This window comes from Hibiscus syriacus, unplaced genomic scaffold, assembly GCF_006381635.1.
Source record: "Hibiscus syriacus cultivar Baekdansim isolate YM2019G1 unplaced genomic scaffold, ASM638163v2 tig00110893_pilon, whole genome shotgun sequence".
NCBI lineage: Eukaryota > Viridiplantae > Streptophyta > Magnoliopsida > Malvales > Malvaceae > Hibiscus > Hibiscus syriacus.
This window is the reverse complement of record NW_024062901.1, coordinates 9,279,076-9,298,378: the sequence shown is the minus strand read 5'-3', so window position 1 is coordinate 9,298,378 and position 19,303 is coordinate 9,279,076. Positions and strand designations below refer to the sequence as shown.

Genomic DNA, 19,303 nt, shown 5'->3' with positions numbered 1-19,303 from the left:
GTTGAGGGGTTCTAGGTGCTGAAAAATTATGGCTAATACCATTAGAATTACAAAACTAAATAAATCCAAGATTTTCAAATTCAGTGCCATGATCACTCCTAACACTAGTTATAGAGTAACCTTTTCATTTTGGATTATTTTTGAAAATGTGATGAAATGTTCTAATGCTTCATCTTTAGTACTTAAAAATAGAACCCAAGTATATCTAGAATAGTCATCTACCAAGACAAATGCATATTGTTTTCCACCCAAGCTAGTAGTCCTAGTTGGCCCAAAAAGATCTATATGGATCAATTGTAATACTCTACTAGTTGATACGTCATTAATGGATTTAAAAGAAACTCGCTTTTGTTTTCCGTTAGCACAAGCATCACATATTTTATCATTATCAAATTTAAGCTTAGGCAACCCTCGAACTAAATCACCTTGAATTAGCCGTTGCAAAACACTCATACTAGCATGTCCTAGTCTTCTATGCCATAACCAACTATCATGTTCATCCTTAGCCACTAGGCACAAATTAGTCATATCAATAGAATCTAAATGCACCATGTATATGTTTCCTATTCTATGACCAACAAGCATAATCTGATTAGATGCAATGTCAATGACTTTACAACCATTAATATCAAACATGACATTGAATCCTTTATCACAAAATTGACTAATACTCAATAGATTATGCTTTAATTCATTCACATATAAAACATTCTTAATTTGTATGGAAGAGGTATTACCGATAGTACCAATACCTTCAATGTAACCTTTTGAATCATCACCAAAAGTCACTTTTCCTCCATTTTTGGCGTTAAGCTTAATGAACCGGTTTTTGTCTCCGGTCATGTGTCTTGAGCATCCACTATCAAGGTACCATGAGTTTGAATTTGTTTCCCGTGCCTTGTAGCAATGCTCCTTTTCCTACAAACATAGATTAATTTCTAATTTTTGGTACCCAAATTCTTTTGGGTCCATATTCATTAGTTTCCAAAATCCTAGTCCCCTTAGGTATCCATTTGTGTAGGATATCCTTATCTTTAGTAGTAATGAACTCCTTAGGAACCCATATACTTCTAACAATTTTTCTATTAGAGGTTCTTTGGGGACCTCTATGATTGTAGTTTTTAAAACTTTTTTTTAACAAAGTTGGATTTTGAATTTTCTCCACTTTCAAAACGTTTTGTTCCAACTTTATCAAAAGAAGCTTTAAGATCATCAATTTTCTTTTGATGATCATCATTGACCTTTGAAAGTAAATTTTGCAAATCTAAATTTTTCTTTTCAAACTCTTCTAGTTTGATTTGCAAATCTTTGATTTTACTTTCAAGATCGTTGTTGGTTTTGGATATGAGTTTATTTTCATTTTTCAATTTTGAAACATCATTTTTATATTTTAAAAACAATTTCTCATAATCCGAAGCCAACCCATTATATTCCTCTAATAGCCCATCATAGGATAAATCATCAAAATCAAATGAGTTAGAGGTTACCTTAGAATCTTCCCCGAATGCCATTAAGCACAAGTTTGCTACTTCTTGTTCCTCTTCATCGGAACCTTCTTCATCGCTCCATGTAGCCACATGAGCCTTGTGCTTATTCTTTGATTGACCCTTTCTCTTTAATTGTGGGCAATCATATTTGACATGCCCTGGTTTTTTGCATTCATAGCAAATGATCGGGTCCTTCTCTTTTGGTTCATTTTTGAGGCCTTCATTTCGTTTGAATTTTCTTCCTCGGTAAGGTCTCATCATTTTTCTGAACCGTTTGGCAAACAATGCCATTTCCTCGTCATCGTCATCTTCATCTGAATCACTCTCATTTTTTGTGGATTTGAGAGTAACTCCAATGTTTTTCTTCTTATCCTTCTCCTTTGGTGTCTCTTCAATCTTATCAAGGTCTACCTCATCTTCAAGCATCATTTCATGAGTGAGGAGTGAACCGATTAGCTCTTCAAGAGTTAAGGATGTTAGATCCTTAGACTCGATGATTGTCGTCTTCTTTGATTGCCACGATTTTAGGAGGGAGTATACTAACTTCCTCACAAGCTTTTCATTTGAAATGATCTCTCTCCATATGATTTGAGACCATTGACAATCGTTGAAAATCTATCCGTCATATCTTTGATATCTTCATTTGGTTTCATCATGAAATTTTCATAGCTATGCGTTAGAATACTAATTTTAGATTTCTTTACCTTATCGGTACCTTCATGAGTGACTTGAAGTTTGTCCCATATTTCTTTGGCGGTTGTACAAGATGAAACTCTTCCGTATTCATCTGGTCCAAGAGCACAAAATATGATATGGATGGCTTTAGAGTTGAGTTGGAACATTTTTGTCTCTCCTTCACTCCATAATCTTGGATGAGTGAGAGGCTTGAAATATCCTTCTTCTATGACATTCCATGCTCCCATGTCACTTGCTTGAATGAAGTACATCATCCTATTTTTCCAATAGGCATAATTAGCCCCATTGAAGAAATGAGGCTTGTTGACGGGCATCGAATCGAGACCGGATTCGAAGTTTGAAGTAGTGGCCATTGATGACTTTGATTATCGATGTAACTCTTCCCGAATTGACTCAAGAGGCGATTAAACCTTCAAATGAGTTAGGCTCTGATGCCAATTGTTGAGTTAATCGATTGACGGAATCGGCCAAGAGGGGGGTGAATTGGTAATAAAAATTTTGGTGGAAGCTTTTGCAGAAAATTGAAACTAATTGCACAACGATTTAGAGTGGTTCGACTTTCTCAATCAAAGTCTACGTCCACTACCTTAGCTATCCACACTAAGGATTTTCCACAAATTCACTAATTTGTCTTTCTTTTGAGGACAAAGAGTAACCGTACAAACCCTCAAGAACTATACCCCAAATTCTTGAGAACACTCTCTCCCAAAGAGAACAATACAAATTTTGCAAACTTACAAGGAAATCCTTACAAGGTAGATTGTTTGCACAATTCTAGAACAAAGAAAAGAACGCTCAAAAATGAATACAATTGAGCACAATAAGTGTTCTTGAAAGCAAAATGAATATTGAATGAAAAATAAGCTTGAAATACTCAAACTTGAGGTTTGATGCTTTCTCTTTGATTCTCTCTTGATTCTAGTTGCTTGATATTTCTTGTTTTTTATCAATGGCTTCTAAGCTTGCTTAAATAAACCTTGAATCACTTCTGAACGTTGGGGATGATTAGAGAAGATAATATAGCCGTTTTAGTGTGAAAACAATTAATAAAACAGCTTGGAGCGTGGGGGGAATCGGTACCCCCTATGGGGAATCGGGGGGAATCGATTCCCTCCGAGCATACTGGAATTCTCGGAGCCAAACCATTAAGGGGGGAATCGGTACCCCCTTGGGAGGGAATCGGTTCCCTCTAAGCAATCTGGAATTTTTGGCTTTGAAATGGTTCGAAATACTTTGTAAAATTATTTTGAAATTGTTTTAAGATTAAAACTTAATTTTACACTTGAGTAAGGATTAAAAATGATTTTTGAAAGATTTAGAGTAATGTTTTGATATTCGAATAATTATATCGAATATACTTAGAAAACCTTTATTGCACAATCTTAAAATTCATTTAACTTAATTTGTTATATAGAAATATCAAAATATTTTTAACAGATTAAAATCGAACATATCGATAAATTTAGTACCATATACCTTTAATTTTTAAATTAGTTACCAAAGATAATTCTACCAAAAATAAAGGGAATTATTCGCATTGTTTACCCAAAAATAATTGTTTATAATCTCAACTATTGTAGTCTCAAACTAAAAATGAGTAAATTGATAGACTTGAGGGGCTAAAAAGTTATTTCTGAAAAACGAAATAGAGTAAATATTAACTAGTACTATCAAACGCACCGTTTACAATTTTCCCATACGTTTTCATAGCGCTTTTTCCACGCCAAACTCCAACGAATAAAACAACAAACGCTCCCTTAATAACTGAGATTTTTTGGTTCTTCAGTTTCATAATTATCATCAATCAATCAATCATGACAGGAAAAGCCAAGCCCAAGAAGCACACGGCCAGTGAAATCGCCGCCAAGGTCGACGCTGCCACCACCAACCGTGGCGGCGGCAAAGCCGGATTAGCTGACCGCTCTGGGGTGGAGAAAGGTGGGCATGCCAAATACGAGTGTCCTCTTTGCAAAACAACGGCTCCAGATTTGAAGTCGATGCAGATTCATCATGATGCTAAACACCCCAAGATCCCTTTTGAAGAGTCGAAGCTTGTGGATCGTCATGCTAGTTATGTTGCCGAGTCTTCCAAGCCTCGTCCTGGTGTTAGGGGCAGCCTTAGAAAATAAATAAATTTGTTGTTCTGCATAATATTTTGCTTTTTGGGGATGTTTTGAAATCTGGGTTTGGTTCCTTATTTCCTTTCCTTTTCGTTTGTTCTGTAACTATTTGCGATGTTAGTAGCGACGGTAATTAGTTGAAAAAAAGTTTAATTTCTTTTATAATACCTCCCTTGATTATGATGATGATTATGATTATGACGATGATATATATCCTAATCCATCTTGAGTATAACGATGACGATGGAGATATATTCTTCATTTTATGCTAATGAAATGTTTGTATATATATGAGATTCTTGTCATATAGTAGTATAGGCCTGTTTCAATGGTTCAATAATTTGTTTCTTATGAAATATTAAAAAAATATTGCATTTTTATGTTGGTGGCCTGTGGTAGGTAAGCTTAGAACAATACCAAGTACGTGAGTTTCTGTAACTATGCTTAAGAATGAGAATTGTGCATGTTGATAGAAGCTAAAAGAGTGTATTCAAAGATTGGCTTAGTTTGGTTAACTTATTGTGGGATGCTGGATTGAACAGATGCTTTTGATTGATGTTAGTTTTCATTTTAATACAAGTGGGATTGGATTTATGAACTTTATGTTATTTTTTACTATGATAGGTTAGAATTAGTAATCGAGTGTGGAAATGTTCTGTTCTTGATCAAAATTTTACTCTTTTCTTACCCATAGAGTTGTACCCAAAAGTCTTGAATGTGATCTTTGTGGTAGGTCATGCCTTGCTGAGAGTTAATTATGTTGCTGCTAGATAGACAAAAGCTGCATTTCAGTAAGCTTACCCTCTTCATCCTGCTTTTGCATGAATTTTTATATTTTTAATGTTAGAATGTGATCTATCACTGGTGTTGTTATCTGGTGGGGATTAGGCAGGGTTATTTTATCACTAGATCTTTGATTTGATGAACTGATGATGGTAGTCTACATGGCTTTTTCTTCCTAGATCTTTGATGTTTTTATCTGATTTTGGGTCTTAATTGAGTTGAATCAAGTTCAAATGGTGAGAAGCTTGAGTTCAACTCGAAATGTGTTGTTTGAAGTTGTTGTAATCTAAGGAAATAAATCAAAGGAGAGGGTAAGAAGAAAAGTGGTAATGAAAGAGAAATCATATTATTGAATTTAGGAGATCACCATAATTTAAATGAACCGAGTTGTTGACTTCTAATAGAACTTTTCTGTTAATGATAAAATTCTATCTAGAGATAGAGATTACAAAGACTCCTAAGGCTTATCCTTTCGTATCATAAAAGACTCTAAACAAATAAAACTTCTACATGGCCGATTCTAATACTGCTTCTCAAGTTGGTGAATGAATATTTTAATTCCAAACTTATTTAGAATTTCTTGAAAAACTTTCCTTTTGAGCCCTTTCGTGAACATAACTGCCAACTGATCCTTGGTAGAGATGAATAAGGTACAAATTAGACTAATGTTTATTTTTTTCTTAATGAAATGTTTATCAGCTTCAATATGCTTTGTCTGCTCATACTGAACAGGATTGTGACTCGCGAGGAATATTGATAGCTGATTTATTATGGCAGTAAAGCCTCATGGGTCATTCCCACTTTTTAGTTGCATGTAGGTTAGTTCACATTAATAACCCATTTATTTTGTTGTTATGAATAAGTAATAATAAAAACCCAAAAATAAGTATATTTGTATTAGTGCTAGTCCATTTACATTAGTTTACATAGGCTCAATGCACAACTCCTCTTTTATTACAAATATATATATATATTAGTGCTAGTCCATTTACATTAGGGTTTAGGGTTTAAAATTTAGGGTTTAAAGTTTAGAGTTTATGATTTAGGGGTTAGGTTTTTTATAAACTATATAATTTATTACTTTATATAGTTTATGCATAGTGTTTCTATAAACTATATAAGTAATTTTTTTATATAGTTTATATATAAGTATATATATATATACTATACATGATTTATACATACATATTATATAAAATTATTTAATAAAATTAATAAAATTATTTAAATGTAAATTAGATAAAACATGATTAATTAGGTGTTAAATAATTAGTATGCCACATTGCATATTATATGGTTCATAAATAGTAGTACATGTCATATTAATTTCATTTGCATAATTAGTATTTTAGTTGCATGTTAGATTAATTCACATCAATAGCCTATTTATTTTGTTGTTATGAATAAGTAATAATAAAACCAAAAAATAAGTCAATTTGCATTGGTGCTAATCCATTTACATTAGTTTACATAGGCCCAATACATAAACCCACTTTTTTATTACAAATATATATTCATTAGTTCTAGTCTATTTATATTAGGGTTTGTGATTTAGGGTTTAATGTTTAATATTTATGGTTTAAAGTTTAGGGATTAGGGTTTAGGGTTTATGGTTTCTATAAACTATATAATTTATTACTTTATATAGTTTATGCATAGTGTTTCTATAAACTATATAAGTAATTTATTTTATATAGTTTATATATATAAGTTATATATATATATACTATACATGATTTATACATACATATTATATAAAATTATTTAATAAAATTAATAAAATTATTTAAATGTAAATTATATAAAACATGATTAATTAGGTGTTAAATAATTAGTATGTCACATTGCATATTATATGGTTCATAAATAGTAGTACATGTCATATTAATTTCATTTGCATAATTAGTATTTTAGTTGCATGTTAGGTTAATTCACATTAATTGCCCATTTATTTTGTTGTTATGAATAAGTAATAATAAAACCCAAAAATAAGTCTATTTGCATTAGTGCTAGTCCATTTACATTAGGGTTTAGTGTTCAGGGTTTAAAGTTTAGGGTTTAGGGTTTCTATAAACTATATAGTTTATTACTTTATATAGTTTATGTATAGTGTTTCTATAAACTATATAAGTAATTTACTTTATATAGTTTATATATATATATATATATATGTGTGTGTGTGTGTGTATATAGTTTAAATATATTATACATGGTTTATACATAAATATATAAAATTATTTAATAAAATTAATAAAATTATTTAAATGTAAATTATATAAAACATGATTAATTAGGTGTTAAATAATTAGTATGCCACATTGCATATTATATGGTTCATAAATAGTAGTACATGTCATATTAATTTCATTTGCATAATTAATATTTTAGTTGCATGTTAGGTTAGTTCACATTAATAACCCATTTATTTTGTTGTTATGAATAAGTAATAATAAAAACTCAAAAATAAGTATATTTGCATTAGTGCTAATCCAATTACATTAGTTTATATAGGCCCAATACACAAGCCCACTCTTTTATTACAAATATATATATATATATATATATATATTAGTGTTAGTCCATTTACATTAGGGTTTATAGTTTAGAGTTTAGGGTTTAGGGTTTAAATTTTAAGGTTTAAGGTTTATGATTTAGGGGTTAAGGTTTCTATAAACTATATATTTTATTACTTTATATAGTTTATATATATATATGTATATATATAGTTTATATATATTATACATGGTTTATACATACATATTATATAAAATTATTTAATAAAATTAATAAAATTATTTAAATGTAAATTAGATAAAACATGATTAATTAGGTGTTAAATATTTAATATGTCACATTGCATATTATATGGTTCATAAATTGTAGTACATGTCATATTAATTTCATTTGCATAATTAGTATTTTAGTTGCATGTTAGGTTAATTCACATTAATAACCCATTTATTTTGTTGTTATGAATAAGTAATAATAACACCAAAAAATAAGTCTATTTGCATTAGTGCTAGTTCATTTACATCAATTTACATAGGCCCAATACATAAGCCCACTCTTTTATTACAAATATATATGTATTAATGCTAGTTTATTTATATTAGGGTTTATGGTTTATGGTTCCGTGTTTAGTATTTATGGTTTAAAGTTTAGGGTTTATGATTTAGGGGTTAGGGTTTCTATAAACTATATAGTTTATTACTTTATATAGTTTATGCATGGTATTTCTATAAACTATATAAGTAATTTACTTTATATAGTTTATATATATGTGTGTGTGTATAGTTTATATATATTATACATGGTTTATACATACATATTATATAAATTTATTTAATAAAATTAATAAAATTATTTAAATGTAAATTATATAAAACATGATTAATTAGGTGTTAAATAATTAGTATGTCACATTGCATATTATATGGTTCATAAATAGTACTAAATGTCATATTAATTTCATTTGCATAATTAGTATTTTAGTTGCATGTTAGGTTAATTCACATTAATTGCCCATTTATTTTGTTGTTATGAATAAGTAATAATAAAACCCAAAAATAAGTCTATTTGCATTAGTGCTAGTCCATTTATATTAGGGTTTAGTGTTTAGGGTTTAAAGTTTAGGGTTAAGGGTTTCTATAAACTATATAGTTTATTACTTTATATAGTTTATGCATAGTGTTTCTATAAACTATATAAGTAATTTACTTTATATAGTTTATATATATATATATATATATGTGTGTGTGTGTGTGTGTGTGTGTGTATATATAGTTTAAATATATTATACATGGTTTATACATAAATATATAAAATTATTTAATAAAATTAATAAAATTATTTAAATGTAAATTATATAAAACATGATTAATTAGGTGTTAAATAATTAGTATGCCACATTGCATATTATATGATTCATAAATAGTAGTACATGTCATATTAATTTCATTTGCATAATTAATATTTTAGTTGCATGTTAGGTTAGTTCACATTAATAACCCATTTATTTTGTTGTTATGAATAAGTAATAATAAAAACCCAAAAATAAGTATATTTGCATTAGTGATAATCCATTTACATTAGTTTATATAGGCCCAATACACAAGCCCACTCTTTTATTACATATATATATATATTAGTGTTAGTCCATTTACATTAGGGTTTATAGTTTAGAGTTTAGGGTTTAGGGTTTAAATTTTAAGGTTTAAGGTTTATGATTTAGGGGTTAAGGTTTCTATAAACTATATATTTTATTACTTTATATAGTTTATATATATATATATATATATATATATATATATATAGTGTATATATATTATACATGGTTTATACATACATATTATATAAAATTATTTAATAAAATTAATAAAATTATTTAAATGTAAATTAGATAAAACATGATTAATTGGGTGTTAAATAATTAATATGTCACATTGCATATTATATGGTTCATAAATAGTAGTACATGTCATATTAATTTCATTTGCATAATTAGTATTTTAGTTGCATGTTAGGTTAATTCACATTAATAACCCATTTATTTTATTGTTATGAATAAGTAATAATAACACCAAAAAATAAGTCTATTTGCATTAGTGCTAGTTCATTTACATCAATTTACATAGGCCCAATACATAAGCCCACTCTTTTATTACAAATATATATGTATTAATGCTAGTCTATTTATATTAGGGTTTATGGTTTATGGTTCCGTGTTTAGTATTTATGGTTTAAAGTTTAGGGTTTATGATTTAGGGGTTAGGGTTTCTATAAACTATATAGTTTATTACTTTATATAGTTTATGCATAGTATTTCTATAAACTATATAAGTAATTTACTTTATATAGTTTATATATATATGTGTATGTGTATATAGTTTATATATATTATACATGGTTTATACATACATATTATATAAATTTATTTAATAAAATTAATAAAATTATTTAAATGTAAATTATATAAAACATGATTAATTAGGTGTTAAATAATTAGTATGTCACATTGCATATTATATGGTTCATAAATAGTAGTACATGTCATATTATTTTCATTTGCATAATTAGTATTTTAGTTTCATGTTAGGTTAATTCACATTAATAGCCCATTTATTTTGTTGTTATGAATAAGTAATAATAAAACCCAAAAATTAGTCTATTTGCATTAGTGCTAGTCCATTTATATTAGGGTTTATGATTTAGGGTTTAGTGTTTATGATTTAAATTTTAGGGTTTAGGATTTCTATAAACTATAAACTTTATTACTTTATATAGTTTATGCATAATGTTTCTATAAACTATATAAGTAATTTACTTTATAATGTTTATATATATATAGGTATATATATATATAGTTTATATATATTATACATGGTTTATACATACATATACTATAAGTTACATATATAATTTAGAGGTTAGGGTTAAGGGTTAAGGGTTAAGGGTTAAAGGTTGGTGGTTTAGGGTTCTCAATTTAGTGTTTAGGATTTAAGGTTTTTATAAACTATATATTCTATTACTTTATAGAGTTTGTGCATAGTATTTCTATAAACTATATATAATTTATAGATTACTTATATTTGTTATACATACATATATATACTATATTAATATAAATTATAATTTATAAACTATATATTTTATATAGTTTATACATATAGAGTTTATATACATACATATATATGTTTATATATAATTAAAAGTAATTAGAATGTATACATGATTAAATTGCATCAAATTGAAAATTTAAGAAGATATTTACAATTAAACCATGACTAAAATGAAAGAAATTAAAAATCAAATACAAGTGGAAAAATGATGATTTTGGAGGAGCATGAGCCTAATTAACCCAAAATATCTTGTTGGACACTATATTTGGCGTTACTTCCCAAAATTTTCTATTCCCTCTACATTTTCCAATTTCCCTCTAAATTCTCAATTTCCCTCTAAATTCCCAAATAAAATAAAAAAATCACACACAAAAAAAATATTTCTTTTAAAAGGATTTCTCTCACCACTCACTTTGAATAATATATATATATATATATATATATATATATATATATATATAAGTATATACATAAATTTCTACATATATAATTAAACATAAGTGATTAAAATAAAAGATTCTAAAATTAACATTAACATTTAATAATTATGCACATTAAAGATAGAAGGGAAAATTAAAAATAATTAGAATTATATACATGACTAAATCGCATTGAATTAAAAATTTAATAAATGATTTACAATTAAACTATGACTAAAATGGAAAAAAAATCAAATAAAAAAATAAAAAAGTTTTTGTTGATGGAGGATTGAGGGCCTAATTAACCCAGTACTAAACCTTCTCGTCATATCTGAAAATTTTCCTAAAAAATTTCCAAATTATAAAATCAAATTGTCAAAATTCTCTTAAAACTTTTACCACCTCTAAATTTACCAATTATAAGATCAAAATTTACAGTTTATATATTTTCTGACTGCCGAAGGTATTCTACAAAAACTGCTCTCAACCTGACGTTGGAACAGTCTACTACCATACCTACCCTTTACGTTATTACATATGGAAATATAGTTTTGTTGTTGTTGTATATATAGTTTATATAAACATAGTTTATATATATAGCTTATAATAATTATATAGTTTATAATATAAATATAATTTATATATATATACACTATATATAAATTTATATTATATATATAATGTTTTTTTTCATTTTTTAAATGAATGCAATTTATTATATTTTTTATTATTTTGGTTTCATCCTTTTGTGATTTTTAATTTATTTCAATTTTAAGTCTCACTTTTATATGTATTTAATTTAATCCTTAAATTTATATTTGCATCTTCATTTGACTAATTATTATTTATATTTTTATAACTGGTCCATAACTTTTTAAATAGATATAATTTAATCATTTTTTATATTATTTTTAACCTCACATTTTAAATTTATTTTGATTTGATCTCTTTCCTATACATATTTTTTAATTTATATTTTAAAATTTTATTTGTGATCTTACATTTCTTCAAATTTATCCTTAAATTTATATTTTTTACAAATTAATCCATGTTTTTTTTTGTAATTTAATTGAAATAATAAACAATTACAACTTACAATTTAACAATCACAAAAAATGACAAAATAATTAATCCAAAAATGAAAATAATCCGACTTGAACTCAATCCGTATTCGATAAACATCTGACCTAAATTTTATCTATTAATGATGTGACCTAATTTGAACGAGATCCGATTGAAACCCACCTAAACCTAAATTAACCTAATCTTTATCTGCTTCGGACCTAAATTGTTTTGATCTGAACTGACATCGATCTGAACTGTAAATGACTTGACTTGAACCCAATCTAAATCTGATGTCAAATTAACCTGAAAATGACCCGAACTGATTTAACTTGTACCCGACTTGATCCGAGTCAAACCATCAAATTGACCTAACTTAACTTGTACCTGATTTTACTCAACTTAACAAGATCTGACTGAAACCTGTCCGATTACTTGATTTTACGGCTTTAATTTTGGGATATACGTACTGTCCCACCAAAAAGCCATCACCATATGCACAAGGCAAAACTGTATAAAACAATTTGAGTGCTGCTATTAAACCCGGAACGACCTGGCAGTTAGGTCGGCGATTCCGACAGAATATCTACAGAAAAGGATACTCAATCGAGCAACTTAAGTCTATCCACAGCGATGCTGCCTGCACATTTCCCCTAAGACATGACATTCGCTAGCTGCCATGTCCAAGGTTCCAGTTGTTGGATGTTTTTGTCGTTATGATCATCTACATAATACAAAGGCAAAACTTATTCAGCGTTCGTACATTTGAGTAGACAATTTAGATTCCTTTTAAACAGGATTTCACGAGGTACGGGCCATCATCAAATGATTTAGAATTTCATTGAACCATATGCACAAGGCAAAATTCTATACCTTTGTGTTTCCGAGTTTGCAACTTCTAGTGCAGGCATCTGTGAATCAAACATGTAAGTAATTATTGCATGCAACAATAATTGACTGTTTACCATATGTAGAAAATACTCCCCGTTTTCTTTATGTTACCTCCATATTATTCGGATTTGAAGGTGAAATCTTGAAATCTCTCTCAAGCAGCTTCTCATGCTCAAGGGGGAATAACAGATTGCTCAGATTCAACTTCATTGGTGAATATTTCAATTTTAAATCAAGGTATCAAATAGAACTCGAACAACTGAAATCTTTTAGTAATTAATAGATTGGTTTTCAAGTGGACCGACATAATTTGGGGATAACCAGGGGCAGAACACAGACAAGGACAGATACAAATGTATTAGTACACCCTTAGCTTCACTATTTGTGAAATATTTTATGGGGAAAAAACAGCAAAGATCATCAAATATACTCTCCATGTTCATCACACCAGTCCAAGAAACGAAGAAAGATATCCTCAATCCAATAGAGGGCATGATTATCACAAGCTGCATTTAGAACTCGAAAACACAAGCATATGGAAAAGAAGAACATAAATAACATTATCATCAATTAGAGGCCCCCCTTTGGTACCCTCTGCCAGACCGTTTGTTGCAGAGGCCATACAACCCTCTCTAGTGCTGGGTAGTATCCTCGCGAGGGGTCGTTTAATAAGAGGATTCATCCATCAAAAAGGGAGAGGGTTTTCAGATACCAAAAAATAAGAGCTTTTAAAAGAGGGGGAGATCATTCAGCAAATGAAAAAGAAAGAGGAGATAATACAAAAAGGAGGGCAACCAAAAATCAGCAAGGAACCACTCTAAAATGGAAATCCATTTAGATCCAAAAACCAAGACAAAAAATCATTTGAAGAATTGAAAATCAGAGAAAGGAGAGCATCGGACAAGAGAGACAAATAGAGATAAACGGGATTAGCAGAGGCGAAACACGAAGCAAAATAAGGGGCCTCCTTTTCGAAGGTATCGTTCTTCTCTAGTATAAATCTCGAGGAAATTAGTGGGATTAAGAGTAGGTTACCTGGTTCGTGGAGGTTCTGACGCCGAAGAGAACCTTCGAGCTCCGTTCTTCGTTGTTGGGTCATCATCGTAGAACCCAAAAAAGACCTGATCGTCGAGATTTTCCATGGAGTGGTGGTCGTGGTCTCCATCTTCTCTTCAAAGAAAGTGAAAAATTAAAGAATGGTGGCTTACAGATGAAGAGAGGCGGGGAGGGCATTCAAATGGGTAGTTTAGTTTTTAGGTTAAATTTTAAAGAGAAAATCGCCTCAGTGATCAAAAAAAAGTTATAATATACGATTTTAACCAACTTTTTTTGGATTTGCCAAAATGACCAACAAAATCGCAACGCGAAATAAAAATCGCAACGCGATCCCCAGAATCGCAAATCAGTGTCCAAAATCGCAACGCGATTCTTGAAAATCGCAATGCGATAGTCAAATTCGCATTGCGATTTTCCAAAATCGCAACGCGAATATGAAAATCGCAACGCGAACACATAAATCGCAATGCGTATCCGTAAATCGCAACGTGTATCCGTAAATCGCAACGCGTTTCCGTATATCGCAACGCGTATCCGTAAATCGCAACGATAATCCGTAAATCGCAACGAGAATCTGTAAATCGCAACGATAATCCGTAAATCGCAACGAGAATCTGTAAATCACAACACTGAAATTTTGGGTATATAACACTGAAATCATAAACTAAATCCCTAAATCGCAACTCATTCCATCTCCATCTATCACTCTCTCCGGCGACATCCGTTCTATATCCAACGACATCCTTCCCAATCCGGCAACAGGTTTTAGTTTCGCAGCTCGTCTGTTTAGTAAATTAATTTACAACCATGAAATCATCTAATGTTGATCATGTTTGGATAGATTTGTGTTTTGGAGGGTCATGGGATATGTTCATGGTGTTTTACAATATATGCCTTTACCCATGAATCTTCAACTAAAATTGTCTTTACAAAAGTTAACTTATGAAACTCTAATGCTACGTGTTTCAAATAAATTGAATTTAGAGCCCCTAAGTGGATTTAGGCTATCTTATCAGAGAAATGGTAAAGTTTATTTGTTAACCGCAATGAAGATGTTGAACGATTCATTGCTTACATTAGGGTTTCACAAGATGATGTTACTGTATGTTGTTGAACCTAGAAGTAGTATTGTTGGGTCAGTAGCGGGTAGTAATCAACTAAGTTTTTCTCAAAAACCCACAACCTTTCTCTAATCCAATCCCAATCAACTTTCAGCACCAAATTCCGGTTTTCGTATTGACCAGTTAGACGATGATGAGCCAACAGAAAAATTGTGAGTACTAGTCAGTATTCGAATTTGGTCTTGGTCATATCCGGACTTTGATATTGGTCAATACACGGATTTTGATGATGTTTCAGAAAAAAACAGACCATGCGTGTAATGATATTGATATTGGTCAATACCCGAATTTTGATGATGAAACAGCCGTTGCCGAAGAATGTAATGTTGATGATAATGAGGAGGAAGTTACGACTGTGAATGAACATGTTGAACATCCATTATGTAATTCATATAATCCTGAAGAAGAAAAAGAAGAAGAAAAAGTCCCCCGAAGAAAAGAAGAAGAAAAAGTCCCCGAAGAAAAGAAAATGCCACGGGCGTATAACTGGAATATGCCAGAATTACTTCAGATACCGGAAGAAGAGTTGATAAAGAAAGCAGTTGATTGTTACACAAAAGTTATTCGTATCAAGAAAGATGATTGTTTTGATACAAAGGAAGACTTGAAGATAGCTTTATATACGAAATGTGTGGAAGATGGCTATCAACTAAAAGTTAACAAATCAAGCAAAGATCGTTTCGAAACAAGGTGTATGATTGACAAAAACTGTACGTGGCGTATGATTGCAAAGAGAATAAAAGATTGCAAAATGTTTCAAGTTAGGACTTTTATTGATAAACATACATGTTCAAGAACCCAAGTTTTTCCTCACCATAGACAGGCAAACAAAAGGTGTTGGGTGGTTTTCTGCTGAGTTAATGTTTTTGAATGGCAGGGTATATCGGGACATGAAATTATGACTGACATGAATGCTCGTTCAAGATTAGTATATCATTCTCAAGCTTGGAGAGCCAAATGTTATGCCTTGGAATTGTTGAGGGGGTCGCCAGAAGCATCGTTTGCCCAACTGCCGGCTTATTGTCACAATTTAAAGCTGAAAAATCCTGGGTCGGTAACTCATATCAAAACAGATAGAGATGGACGCTTTGAGTTGCTGTTTATCGCCATTGGTGCTACGGTTAGTAAATCAATATAATTTTGTTGACTCATTTTTGTTAGTTACATGCATTTCACATTTAAATGATTATATTTCTTGTGTATATTATTTTGTAGATTCGTTCGTTTATTACTTGCATGCGCCCAGTTATTATAGTTGACGGAGCACATTTGAAAGGTCGATACCTTGGAGTAAACTTATTAGCAGTAGCCATGGATGCTAACAATGGGATATTGCCAATAGCTTACGGGGTTGGCAAATCTGAAACCTCTGATTCATGGACATGGTTTATGGGGCATCTTAGGGATTGCATAGGTCCTATTAGCAATCTGACAATCATATCCGATAGGGCAAACTCAATTGACAACACTGTTAGAAGGTGTTTCCCAGATGCTTTTCATGGACTTTGGTGGTGTTCATTTGTATAGAAATCTAAATCAAGGTCTGCTGGTATAAAAAAGCACAAATGGACATACTGGAAGGCTGTAAAAGCTTATCGGGAAGTGGATTTCAATAGCATATAAATTGTTTAAGACTGTTTTGCCTCAGTGTGCTCAAACACTAGAAGATGTGGGTTTGAAAGATGGTCAAGAGTACATCAACTTGGAGCAAGATATGGTTTCATGACGTCTAATAGTGCAGAATCAATCAACGCTCTAAGTCGTCATTCCCGGAAATTACCCATTACTATGTTAATGGAGTTTTTCGAGCCTCTATTCAACAGTGGTACTACAAGAAAAGAAACCATGCAGGTATTATTTCTTTGAATTCGTAACTTATCATATTATATATTTTACTAAGTATTGTTTATTTAAATTTACAGGAACATTGGAACATCGTGTTACACCATGGACTGAAAAAAAGATAACGAAACGTGTTGTGAAGTCAACGTCATGGAGAGTTGAACCATGTTCAAACACTTTGTTTCAAGTACTGGATAATAACTTAAATGGGCTAGTCGATCTAAATGCAAAGACGTGTAGTTGTATGAAATGGCAAACATCTGGTTATCCGTGTGGCCATGTTATAAAAGTTGCTCTTCATTTAAACCAAGATGATTCAAGCGCATACGCTATGGATTGCTACACTACAGAAGTTTATCGACAGACTTATGCCGAGATTGTCTACCCTATTCCACATCCTTCTGAGTGGGACATACCAGATGACTTACAAACAGTTTTGCCACCAGCCATGGACAGAAGGCTACCTGGCCGACCAAAAAGTCACGATCGTATACCGTCTAAGGGTGAAGAGAAGAAGAGATCGACATGTAGTCGGTGCAAGGAAAGTGGTCATACAAGGTTGACATGTGGATCACCAGTGCCATCAAAATCATCTTTTCCTCTACCAAAATATGGATCCTCATCAAATCCAAAGCTCATATGGTGTCAGCAAAAGGCAATCATCTTTAAAATCCCAATCACAATTGGCTTCACCTTTTGAGACTGTTAACTTAGGTGATTTTTAAATGCAAACGTTGTATTATGTGGATTTTATGTGTGAACTTTTAACATTTTCAGTTGAATTAATGACTCAGGCCAACCATTTTGACTTAACCAACTCTTGTTATTCAGTTGTTATCACTATTAGGCATGCATTTGACTATCGCAACACGGAAATTACAATCGCAACGCGAAATGAAAATCCCAACATGAAAATCGCAATGCGGAAATGAAAATCGCAACGAGAGAATCGCAATGCGAAATGAAAATCGCAATGCGAAATGAAAATCGCGTAGAGTACCGATCTCCTCACGCAAGGCATTGACCTCATCACGTAACTCCCTTGACTCATCCCGTTGAGGTGGAGGTGGAGAACAGGGAGATAGGAGTCGTGGCATCTTTGCCGGTCGCCTATCATGAGGTGATGGTGGAGAAGAGGCTCGATGATGTGACGGGATAGGTGATGGCTCTCGTTCTAGAGGTGTATAGTCGGGTCTATCGGGTGATGGCTCTAGGTGAGGTGATGGCTCTCGAATTGGAGGAAGTGGATGCTGCTCATCATCCGTGCCATCAAAAAAACTCTGACTAGCTTGCCACCAATCAGTGGCAAGCTCTTCCTCCGTGGGGTCAGTCTTTGTAATGGAATGTTGGCCTCCTAAAATATAAAAACTCAAACAAGTTAAACGTCTACTATTAATAACTAGTTTATATTTATGAAAGTATTTGTGTTAACTTACATTATTTATTGTCGCATATGGTATTAAGTCTTCCCAATCCAACAGAGTTTTCCTCTTCCAGGAAATAGCCCTGGGAATATCATTTGACGTTTTTATTGCATATGTACGCATGCTGGGGAAAGCCTCGAATATCCAAATCTACAAACAATATAATAACAAAATTAGTAATTGTTAAATAATTAATTATAATTTTAGAAACTTTATAGAAATTCTTACCTTAAAGGCCCAAACAAAGCCTGACAAGTGTATTGGACCCATCGCCCCGCAAACTTTTGCGGTCATCAAAGGCAGACGACAACTTAGTCCAGGTAGCTTTCCATATACGAACCCCACGGAAACAGATTCCATGCATTCAGGTCCTCTACCAATATTATTAGCTCCCGATGAATAGGTTGTCTGGCCTCTCTGCCTAAAAAGCCGGCATACACAAGTAGTAGAAGGCATACTCGGACAACATCGACGTCATCCATCCGAGTGAAACCAGCTTTCTTATTAAACAATTTCTTCAGGTCGTCGACATGTAGGTTCGGCTTCTCCATTGACTCATCCGGAAAAACCTGGGATAACCATGATGGGCGGGCGATATGACGAGTGTACCGGCCTACATCATCGTGTCCGAATCGTAGACCAGTGATTAAGCAGAACTCCTTCCGCCCAAAGCAAGTATACGCTGGTGGAAAATGAAACCATATCTCTTCCTCACCACGTTGTATACTGTCGGGTAGATTTGATGTCATGGTCTGAAGCCACAAATGGGTCAAATTAGCATCTC

General features: G+C 31.5%; 1 protein-coding gene and 1 long non-coding RNA gene across 2 annotated transcripts; one reads left to right on the top strand and one right to left on the bottom strand.

Moving 5' to 3' along the window:
- The first annotated feature begins 3,900 nt into the window (after nt 1–3,900).
- LOC120144982 (protein METHYLENE BLUE SENSITIVITY 1-like) lies at nt 3,901–4,483 on the top strand. Its single transcript, XM_039158903.1, has one exon. It carries the CDS (start codon nt 3,998–4,000, stop codon nt 4,310–4,312), a length of 315 nt encoding a protein of 104 aa, XP_039014834.1. The 5' UTR covers nt 3,901–3,997; the 3' UTR covers nt 4,313–4,483.
- A 7,795-nt stretch (nt 4,484–12,278) lies between these two features.
- Nucleotides 12,279–14,295, bottom strand: LOC120145233. Its single transcript, XR_005518111.1, has 3 exons — nt 13,188–14,295; nt 13,059–13,096; nt 12,279–12,909 (listed from the first exon to the last, which is right to left on the bottom strand). It is a non-coding gene; the product is annotated as an uncharacterized LOC120145233 (long non-coding RNA).
- Nucleotides 14,296–19,303: the final 5,008 nt, after the last annotated feature.